Source organism: Squalius cephalus, assembly GCF_949319135.1.
Source record: "Squalius cephalus genome assembly, chromosome: 2".
NCBI classification, from domain to species: Eukaryota; Metazoa; Chordata; class Actinopteri; order Cypriniformes; family Leuciscidae; genus Squalius; species Squalius cephalus.
In genome coordinates this window covers 45,274,706-45,293,944 of record NC_137123.1, presented here as the reverse complement: position 1 = coordinate 45,293,944, position 19,239 = coordinate 45,274,706, and the positions used below count along the sequence as shown (strand labels likewise).

General features: G+C 37.9%; 2 protein-coding genes across 2 annotated transcripts; one reads left to right on the top strand and one right to left on the bottom strand.

Annotated features, from left to right (window-relative positions):
* Nucleotides 1-3,915: 3,915 nt before the first annotated feature.
* LOC307153953 (uncharacterized protein) lies at nucleotides 3,916-7,556 on the top strand. Its single transcript, XM_079863785.1, has 2 exons — nucleotides 3,916-5,612; nucleotides 6,092-7,556. The coding sequence occupies exons 1-2, from the start codon at nucleotides 5,357-5,359 to the stop codon at nucleotides 6,484-6,486; spliced, it is 651 nt and encodes a 216-aa protein (XP_079719911.1). The 5' UTR covers nucleotides 3,916-5,356; the 3' UTR covers nucleotides 6,487-7,556.
* Nucleotides 7,557-8,620: 1,064 nt separating this feature from the next.
* Nucleotides 8,621-14,484, bottom strand: ppa2 (inorganic pyrophosphatase 2). The gene is made up of 12 exons (XM_079863712.1): nucleotides 14,218-14,484; nucleotides 13,738-13,802; nucleotides 13,542-13,580; nucleotides 13,399-13,452; nucleotides 12,934-13,053; nucleotides 12,677-12,763; nucleotides 12,214-12,340; nucleotides 12,005-12,132; nucleotides 11,827-11,915; nucleotides 10,668-10,737; nucleotides 10,536-10,575; nucleotides 8,621-10,411 (listed from the first exon to the last, which is right to left on the bottom strand). Exons 1-12 carry the CDS (start codon nucleotides 14,390-14,392, stop codon nucleotides 10,383-10,385), a joined length of 1,023 nt encoding a protein of 340 aa, XP_079719838.1. The 5' UTR covers nucleotides 14,393-14,484; the 3' UTR covers nucleotides 8,621-10,382.
* Nucleotides 14,485-19,239: the final 4,755 nt, after the last annotated feature.

Genomic DNA, 19,239 nt, shown 5'->3' with positions numbered 1-19,239 from the left:
TTCAGGCATCTGCCTCGGGCTATATTAGAGTGAAGTCAAGCACGCACGGCGTTTTGAAGGGAGTTCCCATAGCGTAAGCTACTTACACAATAGGAGACCTCTCGAAAGGGAAAGTCTCGGTTACTAACGTAACCTCGGTTCCCTGAGAAGAGGGAATGACTATTTCGTAAACCGCCGTGCTTGTGCTTTAATCGGTGTATCGCTTCAGTCGATTTAACCTAGTCTATGACAGCTCGGGGGACTGAATTTATAGCCTTGGGCCACGCCCATTCTGGCGGGTTATGACGCGTCAGGGCGTGAATTACCCTGATTGGACCGAGCGTCTGAGCCACCCTGTCATAGGTTCATGCAATTGCCGCAGCACAGCATACACAGATGAACAGCTAGCGTGGTCATTGGCTGTGCTACACTGCGTTTTAAAATTTTGGCTTCATATTCTCGAGAAAAGGAGTTTTCCCATAGCATAAGCTACTTACGCAGTAGTCGTTCCCTCTTCTCAGGGAACCGAGGTTACGTTAGTAACCGAGACGTTTTCTGTTCTTAAACCTGTCCTGTGGCGATAAATCAATGGTAAAAAGAATCAAGCGCACAACTGATGCTTGCGCGCGCAGTAAATGACTTTCGCGAGAGGATTACAGATCTACACGCGAGGAAACAGGAACTCGCGAGCTCATTCAAACCCTGCACGCGCATGACATCTCCTCTGCACGCAATACAAGCCCTCGCGCGCACATGATCATTCCCCAGGCTTCGCGCTTGATCTCCTCTCGCCTGCTGCTTTTGCTCGCTCGAACACTTTAATTTTTGGCAGTCGAGGGGCGGGACTTACTGTTTTAATAACCTCAAATGTCATTGGTTACTTCCCATTTTCCAGAAGTCAGTTGTGATTGGACGCCTGTCCAATGACCCGTAATTCACTTGACTTCAGACATGAGATTTGTTTTATTTATATAGCCTATATTAATGTTTAATGTGATTTAATGCATTGGTAATATAGAATAGATTCTTACCAGATACTTTATTAACAGAAAGTCATACTAGTGATTGCATAAGAGATATTTACAGACTGTAATGACGCATTTCCATGGTTATTAGAATTGTAAATCTACCAAAATTCTTATAAATCTTTGCGTAATATAAATGGTTCATTATATTTTATATTAAATGTAAAAGGGGTTCTGGCTTCTCAAGTTAAGATACAGTACGTAAGGGATAATGTAGAGCAAGGCGGTTGTTATAGCGAATACAACCCCGACAGGCTGATCAGCGAAGCGGAGGGGTCTTGAATCAGCCTAAAGGAGTTGTATTCGCTATAACAACCGCCTCGCTCTGCATTATCCCGCTTATTACATGGCTACCTATCAAAAATAATAATAATTTGACACAAAATATTGATTTAAAAAGGAGTTTATTGATTTAAAAACGATTGTATTGCTTCCACTAAAGAAAATAGTCCGTTCCGTCGCTACGGTTAGAATCCTGCGTCCATAGCAACGCTCTGTTTTTCATGGCAACGGTGTGTTATACTTAGCAGCGGATTGTTATCAAGAAATAACTGTCATGACCACCTTTCTCCTCGAAATCACACCTAAACTCACGCCCGACTGGTACCAGTCGACAGCTTTCCAGGGAGTCAGGGCTTTGATGCAGCCGCGACTCGCCTTGATCAGTAAGTGGCCAGAGCGCCACACGTGAGCTGGTACACGGCTGTTTAGCCAGCATTGGAGAGGGCGCATTTGCAGTAATCCGAGCCGGATTAGAAATAACTAATCTACATTAGAATTCAACCTAGCCATGTAATAAACCGCATTAATTATAGCTTACAAATGCCTTTTCAGAATTTGCTACAGAATACAGAGGAACAAAATTAAACCCAGCAAATTATTAAACCCAGCTTAAACCCAGCAAAGTAGATATTACACATTATATAGTGATCTTAATCATCTAACTTTTTGTAAGCGAATAACCTAATAAGAGAAAGTATGAGGCAAGTACAGTACAGCATAAATGATTATGCCAAGAACACAAATCATAGTGTTATAAATATACAATGTAAAAATGTATACGAATTTTGGTATTTACAATGCTAATAACCATGGAAATGCATCATTACAGTGTGTAAATATCTCTTATGCAATCACTAGTACGACTTTCTGTTAATAAAGTATCTGGTAAGAATCTATTCTATATTACCAACGCATTAAATCACACTAAACATTAATATAAATAAATAAAACAAATCTCATGTCTGAAGTAAAGTGAATTACGGGTCATTGGACAGGCGTCCAATCACAACTGACTTCTGGAAAAGGGGAAGTAACCAATGACGTTTGAGGTTATTAAAACAGTAAGTCCCGCTCCTCGACTGCCAAAAATAAAAGTGTTCGAGCCATAGACAGTAAAAGAAATGGACACAGCGACCCCATTGGATTCAATGGAGAAAAGTGAAGTCAATTAGAAGCACTCACTTCCTGATGGCTGACCGTACTGCGCAGACTCAAACTGAGCTTGACGACGTAGATGTGACGTGAGCAACCTGTCTGTCTTCTAGTAGCTGTGCCAAGAGAAATCGGAATCATTCCCTTCCGAAACTTGCAGAGATGGAGAGTGTGAGTAGGAGGTGTCCATGAGCTAGGAGCAGGAGAAACTTTTGCTAAGTATTCTGATTAATTATTTTGTAATTTTGCCTCCACGTCCCCCCAATTGCCCGCGAGCTTCTCCTCCTGTCCATACGGTAATTTCTCTACTGTGCGATAGTCGTTAGCCTATTTTTACAAACACTGCTTCTGCAGTAAGATACGGTAATGGAGCCTTTTATACATTTTCGTGTTTCTTTAGAAATAAATAATGGACAAATAGAGTATTTAAACAACTCAGATGTAAAGTTATTCGCTGTCAAAGTGACGCCAAAATGGGAGTCAATGGCATGCTAACAGCAGGTGATGGTCTGCTAATCAATGGCGGCCCCCAGGGAAGCTTCAGTTTTTTCTGAAAGATTACCCCCTTGGTTCGAGCGAGCAAAAGCAGCAGGCGAGAGGAGATCATGCGCTCAGAGCTTGTATTGCGTGCAGAGGAGATGTCACGCGCAGGGTTTGAATGAGCTTGCGAGTTCCCGTTTCCTCGCATGTAGATCTGTAATCCTCTCGCGAAAATCATTTACTGCGCGCCAGCATCAGTTGTACGCTCGATTCTTTTTGTCATTGATTTATCGCCATACCTGTCTCCCTCAACGAAACTTAAAGGAAGTAGGCCTATGTGTCTCAAAATCATTTTGCTATTAGATAAGTTATCTTCTCAGCTCACTCGGGTCGGGATACAGCTGCGCTTACCTGCAGTCGTGAATGCAGTGATGTACAGCTGTCTTTCCTCATTTGACTGCTGTTTGGATTTCATGTGATTTCTCATTGTGGTGATTATAACTTCATTCATTCATTAATTTGATCAAAAGTAATTCCATTTTGTAAAACCATTTAGTAAGATCATTTTCATCATTTTCAAGTAATTCCAAACTTCGCGAGGCAGAGGACAACATTATGTGATCAAATACAAACAACTTGTAAACACGTTCCACAGCGCCACCCAGTGCATTTAGTTCTAACAGAGTTACTTTTCGAATAATAATTACAGATCGAATGTTCGAAAATTCGAATATTCGTGCACACCCCTAATGAAATGCATGACAAATATGTGTGTCATATAATCACAACAAAACAACTTGAATTATTCTGTTTAAACGTTAACTCCAACTCTCTCCTGATCCTTTTATTTATTTGCTGGTTATGCTCAACCAGAGGCTCAACAAAATTTGTTATATTCAGGTATTTGATTATGTAACTTGTTTGCAAAGTTGAAGCATTCATTAAAAAAAATAATAATAATTAAAGTCTCCCACCATATTTAGATTTAAAATGAATTGCAAGGACTTGTCACCCTGGGTCACATGACCATAAACGATTAAATTACTTCCTTGAAGTGACCATTCATTGTATGTTGCTAACTGACTTGTGGAAGGGCCCTTCGTGAAGGGATTCAGTGGTTCACTCTCGTTTAGAACGGCCCTACAAATGGCGTCCCATTCCCAAAGTGCCCTTTCAAGGGTGCAAAAACGCAGTTTGGAATTTGCCCATAGTATACACGTGCGTTTTCCTTCTCGACTGTTTTAGTTCACTTAAGACATGACCTACTATGTTTGCATGTCAAGACAGGCATGTTGACATGATTTTTGTGTGAATCTGTCTGTTCAAGCACAAGAAGACTTGAAAGCGAACTTAATTTAGTATTCATGCAAATTTCTTCCCTTTGGATGAGTGTGCACAAAACTTCACACAGCATATGTGAGTTCTCTTTTGCATCTTCTTATGCTTGAATGTTTAAATTAGCAAGGCTTAAAAATGCACAAATGATCAACTTTTGTGACGATGCAGCACAGGCCCTGTGGACCATCGGGCAGTCCTTACTGTCGATCCATGCCAAAGCACTTTTGTTTTGTTTTCGTTATTGTTATTGAGTGCCTTCATCCTTCCCTTGCACTTTGTAACAAATCCTTTCCTCAAGCCCTAAAATTATACTTAATACTTAAATTATGTCCGGAAAGCTTATTTCATTTCATTTTGATAATTTAACAGTTGTTTTGTCATTTACCTTTAAATTTCTATTTTATCAATAAATAATAATTTAAGCACATTCTTATCATTTTTTCAACTTAAATTCAAAACAACTAATTTCATGCATAACCATTTATATAAGCATTGCTAATGTGTCGTCATCATGACGTATTCCCAGTGGTGAACGCAAAGCATTTTGGGAATCCGCGGCACAAACATAAGGCGCCAGACTTGATTGCATGGAGGGAAGAACGCAGTGTTCAAGATGCCGTCTGCCTGCTGTGTTATAAACTGCAATAGTCGTTCTCACGATAGAAGTGGCATAAAGCTTAAGAACGGAATATCCTTTTATCGTTTTCCAGCATGGAAAAATAATAGTAAAAGCCATGTTTCAGAGGTGACAAAAAGGCGACGAATGGCATGGATAGCAGCAGTAAGGAGGCCCAAGATTACCTTCGATACCTTACTCCACCACACATGATGGTGTGTTCAAAGCATTTTCTCAAAGGTAAGTTACAATTACTTTCTGTAAATGTTATGTTGTGGGCAAATAACCAGTGTGTTTTGTTTGACTTAACCAGATCATTAAATTTGACGTTAGGCCAATGTTAACTGTTAACTAGCATGAAATGGCTAGAAAATGAGCTTAAGTTACCAATGTACTAAAGCGTTAATCAGTTTTAAATGTTGTACATCTAGGCTACATAGCAATTTATTTGGTGACTGTGTTTGCAGGCAAACCTGCCTATGAAATGTTGGAGTGTGATCCTGACTGGGCCCCTTCTCTGTACCTCGGCCATACTGAGGTCAAAGCTACGAACACAGACCGGTTCAAGCGGTTTAGGAGAAGAGCGGCGAGGTCACAACAACAGCAACCCCCATCGCTAGGCACTGACAACACTGGTCCTGAGGCTGAGTTGGAAGATCCCATGAATCCACCCCCATCGCCGGGCACTGTCCACACCGGTCATGAGACTGAGTTGAATGAAGCAGCACATTTGTTCCCAGGTAAATATTGTTAACAGACGCAAGTAGACTCAATATATTTTATGTCCAATTGTGTTTCTTTATCTAGACAAAGGATTAAACCTAAGTGTAAGTACCTTTCACACAGAGTTGTAGCTTTTCTGACACAAAGGCCAGTCATTCTAGGAGGTCATTAGGCATTTGGCATGCTAATGTAACAGTCTTGAAATACTTGGAGCAGCTATCGGTAACAAAAGTATGGTGTGAAAGTCACATACCTGGGCCCAGTTCTTCAAAAGTGTCATTTGGATCAAAGTGATCCAGATTGATAAATACCATGTCTTGATGTGTGGAATCAAGGATTACTTTTGAACTGGTCCCTGATCACAGATACAAAAACATGGAATTTTCAAATCGGGATCATTTTTATCCAGATTACACTGTTTTGAAAACAGTGGGCCCTGGGCATCAGGCAAGTACAGAGATTTACAGTTTATTCTTCTTATTGTTATTACAATCAGACTACTCTGCACCTGCGGCTGAGATGGAAGGACAAGAGACTCAGCCCCTACCACCAGCCCCAGACAATGCAGGGAGAGAGGAAGATATGAAAACTGAAACATCAGGGGATGATGGGGCTCCAATGGGGAATGCAGATGAACAGAAGAAGTGCACCATGTGTGGCCTCAGACTCAAAGAAATAATCCGCTTGCAGGAGGAGAATCGAAAACTGAAGGGAGAGCTCTCCAAAAAGGCCCTGGATGAGAATTTTCTCAAAGACAATAGCCGCTTTCCGACCGGAGGAACCTTTTCACAGTTCCTAGAACTATTGGCTATAGTACCCGGATGTCGGCGTGTTCGCACCGCAGGAACTAGGAACGATTTTAGTTCTAGGAACTCCATTTGTAGGAACTAATTTAGGTCCTACTTCAGAGTAGGGTCTAAACCAGCGCTATAGGAACTATCCGTGACGTTAGTGTACGCTGATTGACCGAACGCACGCGGAACACCAGCACCCGCCATTTTTAAAACAGCTAGAATGTAAACATATTGTAGCCTATATATTTACTCCATAAACTAACTATACAAACATGGAAAACAGTGATAGATGGGTCTCTAAACCTTAAATGCTGAAGAGAAAATCCAACGCAACTTTGAGGGGACCAAGCCAAACATGATTATGTAGGCTAATAACCATTTTTCATATACTGTCTACTTTCTATAACAGTTCTATCTAATATGATATTAAACAGTACTGTTAGACAGATCGCTAAGTAATAAGCACAGAGAATGCGAGCATTGTTTGCTCTGGCGTTCTCAGCGCCGCCAACATAAAGGTCCGTCGCGCCTTCAAAATAAAAGTCACCGTGCTTGCGTCACTCCCTTACCCCTCCTACCAGTTCCTATGGCCATTGATGGGTGTGCTGATGCAAATCATTCCCAGTCTACCAAAATCAAAAACAAAAGAAAGAAGACCCATTTTCAAATGCTCCTCCTGACCCTTATGCGCTTAAGACTTGATCTACCTGTTGAACATATTGCACACCTCTTTGACATTAGCCGACAAACCGCATCCAATCTGTTCATTGAGACCATCAATGTACTGCATGCACACCTCAGCCCTTTGGTGTACTGGCCAAAGCGACATTGTATACAGGCAAAAGATGTGGAAGAGACCAGGAAGTTAGCTCATGTCAGGATCCACGTGGAGCGAGTGATAGGGTGTATGCGCTCTAAGTTTAACATATTAAATGACACAATACACCTGGGATTTGTGGTGCCTTGTGAGGGGGAGGATAAGACTTTGCTGGATAAAATTGTGGTTGTGTGCTGTGCTTTGACCAATATGTGTCCAAGTATTGTTGTGAAGCCGTCGTGTTAGAATTATACACCATGCTCACATCTAATATGTAAATATGTTTTTTTGTTTTCCAAAAAAATTTGTAATGTCACTTCTCACATGTAATTATTTTTAGCCATCTCTGTAAATAAAATACACAAAGACTGAATGAAATTCTGCCTCCTTTATCTGTATTAAGGAAGAATTGTGCAAAATCAGTGTTCTTTGGTTGCAAACACAATTACATAACTTAAATAGTAGTAACAACCAACTTAATTTCAGTTTCTTTACATATTTAACATGTAAATACATTGAGACATTTACGTTAAAAAGAGTCCATAGAAAAGATAACTGGAAATGTATGAGGTAGGTTGTGGGTGAAAAGTCACAGACATGTGCAAGCATCGCATTGCCATGACTCTTCTCTACCAGTCGCTATGCTCGTAAGGATCCAGTCCTTTGATTCCCTTTATTTTCTCATCATATCTCGTCTTTGCATTAGGATTTAGTTTTAGGCTGTATGGTCCGACAATGTTTTCTTTTACCCGCTGCATTTTTTAGGATTATATTCTGTTTTTCACGCTAATTTTTCATTATTTTCATGCCAGAACACTAGCCTGTTATGCCAGCCCATGTAAACGGGCCAAACATACCCATAATTCTTTGCGTTCCGATGACGTTGTCGCCCAGTTGGTCACATGTCTTAGCGATCTCTATTCAGCTCAAAATACATCACATTGGGTGTCTCTGCCGACCTCTTGTGGGAAAAAAAATTATATTTACATATTTCATGACTCTTGCCACTTGATGGCCTTATAGCCCTGGCCTCCAAGGTCCTAAAGACAGTTATTCCGTGTTTTCCATCAGTATGCATTCAGGTAGACATGATACAATCTTTTTTTGCCAAAGTTTTAGCATTTTTAGTTGTAATTTTGAAAAATGTTCTTGTTTTTTCTATATATACTGAAGTGTCAGATATTGTAATAATTTAATAATAAAAAAAAAATTAAAAAAATAAAACCTTGAATATTAATTTGAAAATGCTTATTTTAATTCAGAATAAAAAAAGCTGTCACAGCTTCAAAAAAAAAAAAAAATCTGTTATAATTTCACTATTTATTTTGCATTTGTGTGTGGGGGGGGGGGTTTGTTCTGCATTGTAAATTTGTTCAATCGAACCACTTCATATCTGTGAGCAGTCTGCATTGTTACTAAATGATTTTTATTTGAAAAAAGTTTTTGAATTTCAACCACATAAACTCCTCGAATCCAGTCAATTTATTTTGTGTGCATTTCGAGTTCAAGTGCGACAAAAGTCCTAAGGTCTTGGACCACTCCGATGAACACTCAAATTTTTCTTCAGGTCAAAATGACCCATGGGAAGGATGAGGGTTAAACACAGAAGGCAATGAGTGCTGTTTTAGTCTCACCTGTACGCTATCAAAACCTGGGTGATGACAGTGTAAGACTCATATTAGACCTTACGGCACTCGCATCGAACACAGTTTTCAAAGAGTTAATGTTTAGTTCAGTTTTTTTCTGTAGCCAGAATGTTCCCAGGCAGGAGATTTATGTGATGCATGCAGCAGCTCTATCAGCGGTTTGTCTCCTTGCCATGCTGAACTGAAACACACCAACAACTGTGTTGTTGGAACTGTGATGTCAAAAATAGATTTACGTACTTACAGATGATAGGACAGCTACTCTCATGTGAAACGCATGCGGAGCATATCAATCGACAGAAGCATACATTAGCAGCCTGTTTTACGCATTTTTCCCCCCAACACACTAACAAATATAGATGCCTTATCAGATTTGAGATTAACCACACTGCAAGTGCGTGCCGAACTGTGGGTGGAGAACGGTACGGTTCGAATTTTTACTGAGAAGAACTGTTACACCCCTAGAAAATACGTCACAATACTGAAGTAAGGTTGCAACTTTCGGTTCATGCGGACATTAAACCAGAGTGTTTATTGCAACCAGGCACACTAAACACTTACAAAAATAAAATGCTGTCCTTGATAAACATCTGTTCCTAAGTCAGCCCAATTAAATAAACAGAAATTTAAGAAAAGAAAAAAAAAAACATTTAAAGGTGCACTGTGTAATAATTAGGAGGATCTGTTGACAGAAATGCTATATCATATACATAACTGTTTTCAGTGGTGTATAAAGACATTACATAATGAACCGTTTTGTTTTTATTACCTTAGAATGAGTAGTTTCTATCTACATCACCTTACATGTTAAGTCGTCATTTTGCTCCATCATGTTTCTACAGTAGCCCTAAACGGACAAACACGTTTCGTCACTATGTTGTTCTTCGTGCAAAGAAACTAGCTAAAGTCAGCGAATAAAACACTGACACAATGATGAACAAGTAGCAATAATATTCTCAATAACATTTTGTTTTACTGAATAATTAAGTAAACATAATTTCTTACTTTATCTTTGTAAAGAAACCTCATTGCTTAACTGGCTACTCTCTGCTGTCTCAGAGAAGACATCTCCAGTCGTCCACCGTAACTTATGTTGGTTGCAATTCGCAACCTCACCACTAGATGTTGCTAGAAAAATCACACTGCACCTTTAAAAGACATTGTAAAAGGATGATGAAAGAAAAAAAACAACTTGTTGACTATTTAACCTTTAAAGTAAGAAAAGTAACGAGCTTTTGATCTGAAATGTGTATTTTAAAATATGTAAATAAGAGTAATTAAGTACAGAAACATGTCAAACAATATTACTGCAAGAATACTGAAATACAAGAAAATTAATTGCATATATGATAACAAATGAATGACAAGTAAGTGTGTATGCATTGTGCTAATAAATAAAGACAAGTTTTAAAAATAAAATATTAATGAAACAAAATCTTTGTACAATGGACATTACTAAACCCATGTAAAGGCATCGTCTGCCCTTTTCTACCTTCTTGTGAGATCACTCTGCAAAGTGTGAATGATCTTTTACTTTGCAAAGAAGTTCCATTTGTCCACTGAAAAATGGAAACGGGTTAAAGTTATATCATTTGTAAAATAAATAAAAATAAATAAATAAATAAATAAAATAAATAAAATAAATAAATATAGTAATAAAAAAATATATAAATACAATTTTACCTTCAGAAGATACTGCGAGGGGTTCCCCATATTCTGCAGCCTACAAAAGCAAATGTGCAGTTGTCTTGTGTGTTCTCAAGGAATGGCAAAAATGACAAAAATTTGCCAATATTAATAGACATAAATACTCACAGCTTGAACCACAGCACTGGCCTCTGCATCACTGCATTTGAATGGACTATCGCACAAGGAGGTGTTTTGACTAAAAAGAGAGATCAAAGTAAATAACAAGATCATAATTACGGTCATCAAAATGACTACCAAATCTTTAAAGGGGTCATATAATGCCATTTTTGTACAAGCTAATATGATTCTTTAGGGTCTAAATTAAAAGTTTGTAATATACTTTAAAAATTCTCATTAGTATTGTAAGAAAACACTCATTTTACCTGGTCAAAAACAGCTCTGTTTTCAGCACGCCGTTTCAGTGCGTGTCTTTAAATGATAATGAGCTTTGCTCACCCCGCCCCTCTGTTCTGTGTGTACACCGTTTGAAATAATAACACAATAACCATAACGCGTTGTTCATTATAAACGTGGGATTATGAATTATATTGAGAACGTCGTACATAGAAAACATGCTGTAATGTACCCTGAGTGTAAACCTTAGACATTCATCTGAAGCGTGCAGCAAGGTTTGCAAATTTGCAAAGATTAATATAAATATTAATATAAAGGTTAATAAAACATTACACTCACTTCTAGAGGTTCAGCAGGAACTCGTTGGTACCGATCCGTTTTTTCTCGTTTGTAAAGCTGTCTGGTGTGAAATGATTCGCGCAAACATGAAAGCATGGTTGATCGTGGGGAATCCCCACGTCAATCCTTGGGGCATATCCCTTCAAAAACAAAACTCAGCCACCGCATCTTCAACGGTTCGGATTTAGGAACATCAAAATGACTGCTGTGTTCCTTATTACACCGAAGAACACAATCACAGACGCCATTCTGCTCATAGACAGCGCTCCAGTGAGGGTATCAACAATGACGTGCGGACTATGATGACAGACAGCTCGCTCACGAGCGAGGGCGGGTCTGTGTTGAAACGCTGCTGTCAATCACCAATCGTGGGAACGGCTTGATTTCAGAGAGGGTCAAACATATAAGGAGATTTAAAAAAAAAACACTGGATAGATTTTTATCATTTTATGATGGTTGTGTACAGGCACTGCCAACACACATTTCAGTACAATCAACTTGTAAAAGTGCATGTACCATTATATGACCCCTTTAACAAAGAGAAACTCTGTTGTCATTTAAATCTGGTGTACAAATCAAATCTCACACTCACCAAACAATTTCATCCCCTTTCATCTTTTTTCTCATCACTAATGCTTTCCAGAAGCTGTGTGTTGATTTTATGACTTCTATAGCAAAGTCCTAAAAATATATTAACAACATCAACATTAGATGATTGACCATTAAATGGATTAACACTTCTTCATCAGCAATCTACCATGATACGCTACCTTATCCTTAAACTGTCCATTTAATGCAAACTTGTTCTCAGGCTTTCCATCTGGTACTTTATATTTTTTAAACCAATCCACCGTAGCCTCAAGATGACCAGGCTTAATCTTTCTCACATCCTCAATACCTGTTAATGATACACTAATTGAGATTACTCAGTCATAAATGCAGTCAATAACTACATAGATGTATAAAAACAAATACTCACTATTAAGGCTTGATGCATCTGGGTCCTCTATATTGATGGCTATTACCTTCCAGTCAGTCTCTCCTTCATCTATCAAAGCCAGAATTCCAAGAACCTTAACCTGAACCACCTGCCCCGTTACACACACCTGTGTAACAGAACCACAACCAATTTGTGTTGGTAAAGAAAGAATATATTGTGCTAAATAATAAAATACCAAAATACATGGAATAATGGGCAAAAAATGCCACCTACACAGTGCCACAAGCTACAAAATAATTAGTTAAATTGTCAAAGTATTATAAAATTATAATATCAATATACAAAAATACATTTTTATATATTAAATTTAAGGTTTCAGTGTATTGAATTAGAAGCAAAACTTAAATGTAGGATTTGTAATTTTGTAAATTACAAAACTGCTTAATGGTTTAAATGCTTTTGCAAGACATTATATTATTATTAACTATGCAGTTCCACCCACCTTGGAGCTAATCTCACACACGTCTATGGGGTCATTGTCTCCACAGCACATGGTTTCCTTGTCAGTGTGGTTGGGATCTTCCCATGTCTTTATATATTGGTAAAAAAAGGGTATTATATTCATATTAAAATGTGATAGAGGATTATTAATACAAAAATATTACAACAATTAAGATGACGAAACAAAAACATTGCTTTTTCAAATCAGACTGTAGACAGATCTTAAATTCATAGCCATAATCAAAACCAGGACATCACCTGTGGAAGTGCACCATAGTTCCAAATGTAACCTTTGTGCGGAAAAATGTTAGCTACATATCGTAGCTTGCCTTTCTTCACATCTTGCTTGATCGGGTTTAATGGTTCCTTTGTTGCTATCTGTGGGTAAAGGAAATTAGGTAGTGTGTTTTTAAAAATTCTGTGCTCAAAATAACATACTATTGTATTGCACATAAGCACAATATAAGAACATACAATACTGTATTTAAAAAAAAATTTCTACTGATAGATTTTATCAATCTAATTTAAGTGTTACATTTAATGAGTTTGTCCAATAAATTAATAACTTTCCAATTAATTAGCCAAATCAGGCAACTGATTGATTTCCAATCACATTAAGAAATGGAGAGATGCTGGTCATTCTAGCCACAGTCAGACACAAGGACCACAGTGGGGCAGGGAGGTGGAGACTTAACAGTTTTTAATGTTGAAAAATATACTTACCTCCATCTTGGCATTTGACCAACGAGGAACTTCTACGACCATATTAAACAGGATCTGTTAAAGACAAACCAACATTATTACATTAAACACAATCTATTTTGCAACAATAAAGTCCCAAAATGCTAATATTGATGAATGGTTACCTCATTCGTTTTTAATTTCTTTCGTGGAACACCACATTCCTGATAAATAAGAAGTATGATGTCATTAGAAAATAGACTGAGTAAGAACTGTGCCAGTTATCTTGATGCAATTAGGTTATTGGACTAATTCATTATTTATTATCATCTGACCTAATAGCACTGATTTTAAGTAGACATCCACATTATACATACAAACCTGTTCATCAGCAACATACAGAGGAATGTCATGGAAAGGGGATATGTATTTTCCATCGGAAGTTTCTGCAAAGCAAATGTTACAACCTGTATCAGTCGTCCAAATTCAATTTGTCTCAAGGTTCTTCCTCTCTCTAATAGTGTTTGATACAAAGTGTTAGGTCATGGGCGTTGCTAGACGAGATGTAGAGAGCATAAAGTGCGCACACACACACACACACACACACACACACACAAAAGGAATTTGAAGAGTTTAATATGGTTTGGTCACATTCTCTGGTTTGGTTTTCAATGCAGTTGAGTGTAACCTAAATCGGGAATGCGTGCATGTTACTTTCACAATCTCCCGCCTTTGGCGCTCACAAATTCGCAGCGAGGTAACACACTGTGTCAGCAAAAATCATTTTATTTGAGAGGAGTGAGGGGCTTACAGTCCTAATTTTTTACTAATGACATTTAAAGATGAGAAAGGCAAACTTACTTAAATAAATCCTGTAGTCAGTTGAGTTTGGTCGTCCCCTCTGCTCTGTTAGGTAGTGCACCATTTTTCTCAAATGAAAGGAAGCAGCTGAAATGAAAGACTTGCTTTTCCGAGAGGACTGCGAACAGAGAAAGGCTGCAGAAAACTTCGCAGCAGTATAAATAACTGAACGCATTATTTACACTGACATTTAATATAATAGTTCCTGATTGCGTGTGAACGTCACCCACGTTACGCCTCACACAATCTCTTTTAGTTCATACTGCCACCTATCGTCAGATGACCGTAATTTACACAAAAGGATCCAAGCAAGTATGGGGAAGTATAGGCCTGTAATTTAGGTTAATTGTTCATATGCTTTGTACGTTTAACTTCATGTTTTTCTATTCAGAATTTTTTTTTAATTAAAAAATATTAATTTTGTTATAAAAATGTAAATAGAAGGCAATGATGTTTTGGTCTTCTGATGAGGATTCCATGTGCTGAGAGTTCAGTAGGGGGCGCTCTTCGTGTTTTTTGTAGCTGTTAGAAGGTTAAAAATTCAGCTTTTAATAATCTTCATTTTATTCTAAAGTAGCCTACACAAGAAAGTAGAAAAGAGTAGAATGTTGACATATTTTAAAAGTGAAAGGTGACCATGAGAGGTCAAAAAATAATAATAATAATACATAAACCGTAAATAAATCATACATTATAGGCCTACTTCAAGAATTCTGAGATCATAGCTTTGTGTCAGGAGCAGACTGAAATTGAACTTGTCGCTGATAATTAGTTCCTCAGCTGCACTTCTAAAATCTCATGTGTCGTAAGTCGTAACCCATTCAAATTTAGCAAATTATGTTTGAGAGTCTTTCAGTAAATAATTAAACCTTAAAACGTAAATCTCTGACTGTTTCTTAGCTATCAACCACAACAGAATAGCCAGAGGTTATGAATGCAACCTCAAATGTAGAAGAATACAATAAACATTGTATAAAGCAGGACTGGTCTCACTAAAAGTACATTAGGCAAGTATTAAACTCTGATATTGACTTAAGATAATGAGCTTTTTCATGTTGTTATGTTGTTGTTTTTTGTTGTTGTTGTTTTGTCTAAAGGTCTATTAGGTCCAGTATTGCATAGTGCGTATGAGGACGGGTAGGCCTATCAGAGCTAGATGTTTCTAGATGCTTAGATGTTTCTGTCTATAAACAGAACATTTTATACAAGTGTTTAGATGACTAGCCCCCGGTTTCACAGACAAGGCTTAAGCCTAGTCCCAGGCTAAAATGCATGTTTAAACTTAAAATAAAGCAATTTGCACTGACATTTCCTTAAATATGTCAGTGCCATTTTTGATTTATTTTTTTAAGATGCACACCAGTAGTTAGTGCTTTTTTCCAGGTATGTTTATGAAAGCTACCTTAATGTCCTAATTGAACTGGCCTAATCCTGGCTTAATCTGAGACCTGTCTGTTGAAACCAAGCCTAGATGTCAGATATGTTGCAAACCACATTTAATAATTTCATTATATTTGTGAAATTCCTTAATGCAAATTTTTCAGGCACCCTACAAGGCCTTGTACTTTTTATTAAAAAAATAACTAAATCGGTTTTCACTTAGCCCTGCTAAGAAAGAAAAATAAAAGGCAGTGAAGTTATTTGATTTATTTGTGAAAGTTTGTAAAGGTTTTCATTTATTCCTTGTTCTTGTAGCCTACTTTTTGTTCTTGTACTTTTACATTTTTTTATGTGCTTGTACTTTTTATGTTTATGTTTTTATTTATTTTTTTATTTTTTTATTGATTTACCTACTACTGTAACAAGTATCTTGTTCTGTCCATGGACTTTTATGCTGAAGTTTTAATCCCGTTTCCTGTTCTTCTTCCTTTGGATTTAATGGCAAACCAGCTTTGGTGCATTTTCGCCACCTACTGGGGTGGAGTGTGAAGCGTTGCCGTAGATAGAAGGAAAGAAAGGGGAAACAAATAAAAAAAAATCTAAATTCTTCCATTCAAACTTGTTTTCTTAAGATATTGTAATGAAGCTGTGGTCACTTTTGAATTATTGTTCAAAGTTCTTTAATGTTAACCTTTTTATTCTTACAGATACAACCTTAACCTCTTCTATGAGCTGAGTATTATAACCAACAGATCTTAGAAGAGCATGTCCAACTGTTTATGGTAATCCTCGTTTGCTGCACAATCCTGTAGTATGTTTACCCATTTAAAAAAAAAAAATATTGATTCAAAGTTGAGAGTCCAATACGAAGTCATGAAATTATTGTGTCATCCCTTCTTTAGCACAAATGGCTCTCACATTCCCTACTTCTTTATATAGTAATGTGTGTGTCTTCTCTTTCTTTCCTGTGTCCACAACATGCCATATTCTTAATAATCTTTTTAACTATCCCCTTAATTTCATCTTTTCCCAGAGAGACATCAACATTTATTCTTGAATAGCCTACTTTAAAGCCTTTTTTTTTTTTTTTTTTTTTTTTTTTTGCCAACTCATCTGTTATTTTATATGTCCTGTGCAGGAATTTTATTAGATGTTAAATTCTGAACAGGGTCGGAAGGGTTTCTGTGAGAATATCATGTCTTGAGTCAGATTTTCATTTTTGAAAGCTTATAAGGTAAATAATCAGAGCAAAGAACTTGAAGTATACATTAACCTCTTCCACCCATTGAAGAGCCAACTGAATTGCAATTCTGAGGAGTAAACATATAAGAAATTAGATGTTTTATAGTCCTGATTTTATAGTCCTGCTGTGGAATGACTACTGTTGCAGCTGTTTGCCCAGATTCAGGATCTTTTCAGCTGTCAGTATATTTTGAGTGCAATAATGATGATACTCTTGATCCAAATATTGTTTATCCTGTTTCCGGTGCCATGTTTGTAGTCCTTTGTAGTTTTTCCTGTTGATTAGTCTTGACTTGGCCAGGTTGTCTTGTTAGTCTATTTGCCCAGTGTTTCTTGTGTTCATTGTTGGTTGTTGTCCATGGACATGTGTTTAGAGTTAAGTTACTTTAGTTCCTTGTGTTCCCTTGTTTTGTTTTTGGCTTTGTTTTCATGAAACTATCACTCCTGCACTTACTCCTGCGTGGTACGTTTACACAACAACAGTGTTCTAAAAAATGTTCCGTTCACATGTATCCGCGAAAATGACTACAAATGCTGTTTTATGCATGCTAGGCCAGTAGTTGGCAAAGGCACTTTGCAAAGAAACACTGTGCATGACGTCACCATTTTCACGAAGTCGCTTTTTTGTAGTTTACACGAAGAAGATTACTGTATCGTTTTCAAAAACTTTAACACATTGAAACCCATTTTCAAAAGTTTGCATTTTAAGGCCCCAAAAACGCTGTTTTCTTGTAAATGAACAGGCTAAATGCGTAAAAAGGTCTTTAGTCAAAAACAGTCTCGTGTAAACAGCCCCTTAGAAGAGAACTCCGGTCAATTTGAACATTTTACAATGTACATTTACATTTAACAATTTTAACACATCAAGGAGGTTTAAAACCTAAAAGCAGGTTTAAAACTTGCCCCATTGAAGTCAACAGGGTGCAAATTTTAAAAAGAGGATAACACGGTGTAGGCAACACCGATTTTTGTCGTTGTTCTCTGTACTGACAGCACTCCAAATTTACAAAAAAATGAGCTCAATGTTAAAATTGACCGGAGTTCTCCTTTAAGGCTGACCAATGCTAAAATATTTTTAAAATCTTATAAGATTTTCAAAATGTGAGAGACCACAAACATGACAATAAAAAAAAAAAATTGTTCCTATAGTGCATGGAGTGCTGGAACAGGTTCCATTCACAAACAACCAGATTCCTGACTTTGAACACGAGAAATCCATAAATTATGGGGGGGAAGAAAAAGGTTTGGATGAAGTCATGAAGATTGTTGTTATACTTCCGTCTTCCGTCAGAGCTCGCTTTCTGATTGGGTATCGTTTCGTTCCACGTGACAATCTACTGACTGTGTTCGAATTTGTCCTCAGAGTTCCCCCTACACAACAGGATTTCTGGTCATAAATATTAAACCTGTTGGATATACGATTTGAGATTGGTGCAGCCCCAATGTTCTTCTGAGCAGGTTCAGTCACTCTTATCACACATCACACCTCAGGAAAATCTGATAAAATAATAGAACCATCAAGATAATCGGGACTTTACCTCATCAGAAGGGGAGAATTGGGTCCAAAATCGGCCCGATAACGTAGCTGTCACATGTATGTTCTGAAAATGGATTTGCCAGCTGTTCAAATCCTCTGCCTTTCAACAAGAGGATCCTGAGGATCACACAATGTATTTTTTTAGATCTGGCCTACCTGACCCTCTACCCGGACAGCTGCCTGTGCACATTTTAGTTGGACTTTACACTGAAAATGCTACTTTTAATGACTTCTGCAGACTCAAAATTATTCAACCCCTTCATGGCAAGCATTTTTAGTACTTCGTAGAACACCCTTTTGCTGTTATGACCTGCTGCAAACGAGATGTATAACCAGACACCAGCTTCAGGCAGTGTTTCTGAGGAATCTTAGCCCATTCCTCATGAGCAATCCAGTTCAGTAATATTCTTGGGTTTGCGTGCTGCAACAGCCTTCTTCAAATCCCACCAGAGATTTTCTATAGGGTTCAAGTCAGGTGACTGTGATGGCTACAGTAGAATCTTCCAGGACTTCTTCTGCAACCAAGCCTTGGTGGAATTTAAGGTATGTGTCACCGGTGCAGGCCGGGGCGGACTCGGATGACCAGCCGCCCCTGACTCCAGACACCACCGTGAGGAGCCGACACCACAGGCACGCAACGGACGGACAAAGGAGGAGGCAAGTAATTGAGTTCAAAAGTAACAATCTTTATTGAATAACAATCAACTTGAGAAAGGAATAAGCAACTCTTTTCTTCTAGGGCTATTTGACCGGAGTAGCCGCTGGATCGATTCTTCACGGTCTTCGGGACACAATAGTGCAATAGTGACTCTAAAAGCTTACTTCACAGCGTTGCTGCACATCTGCAGGACTCAGACAGTAAG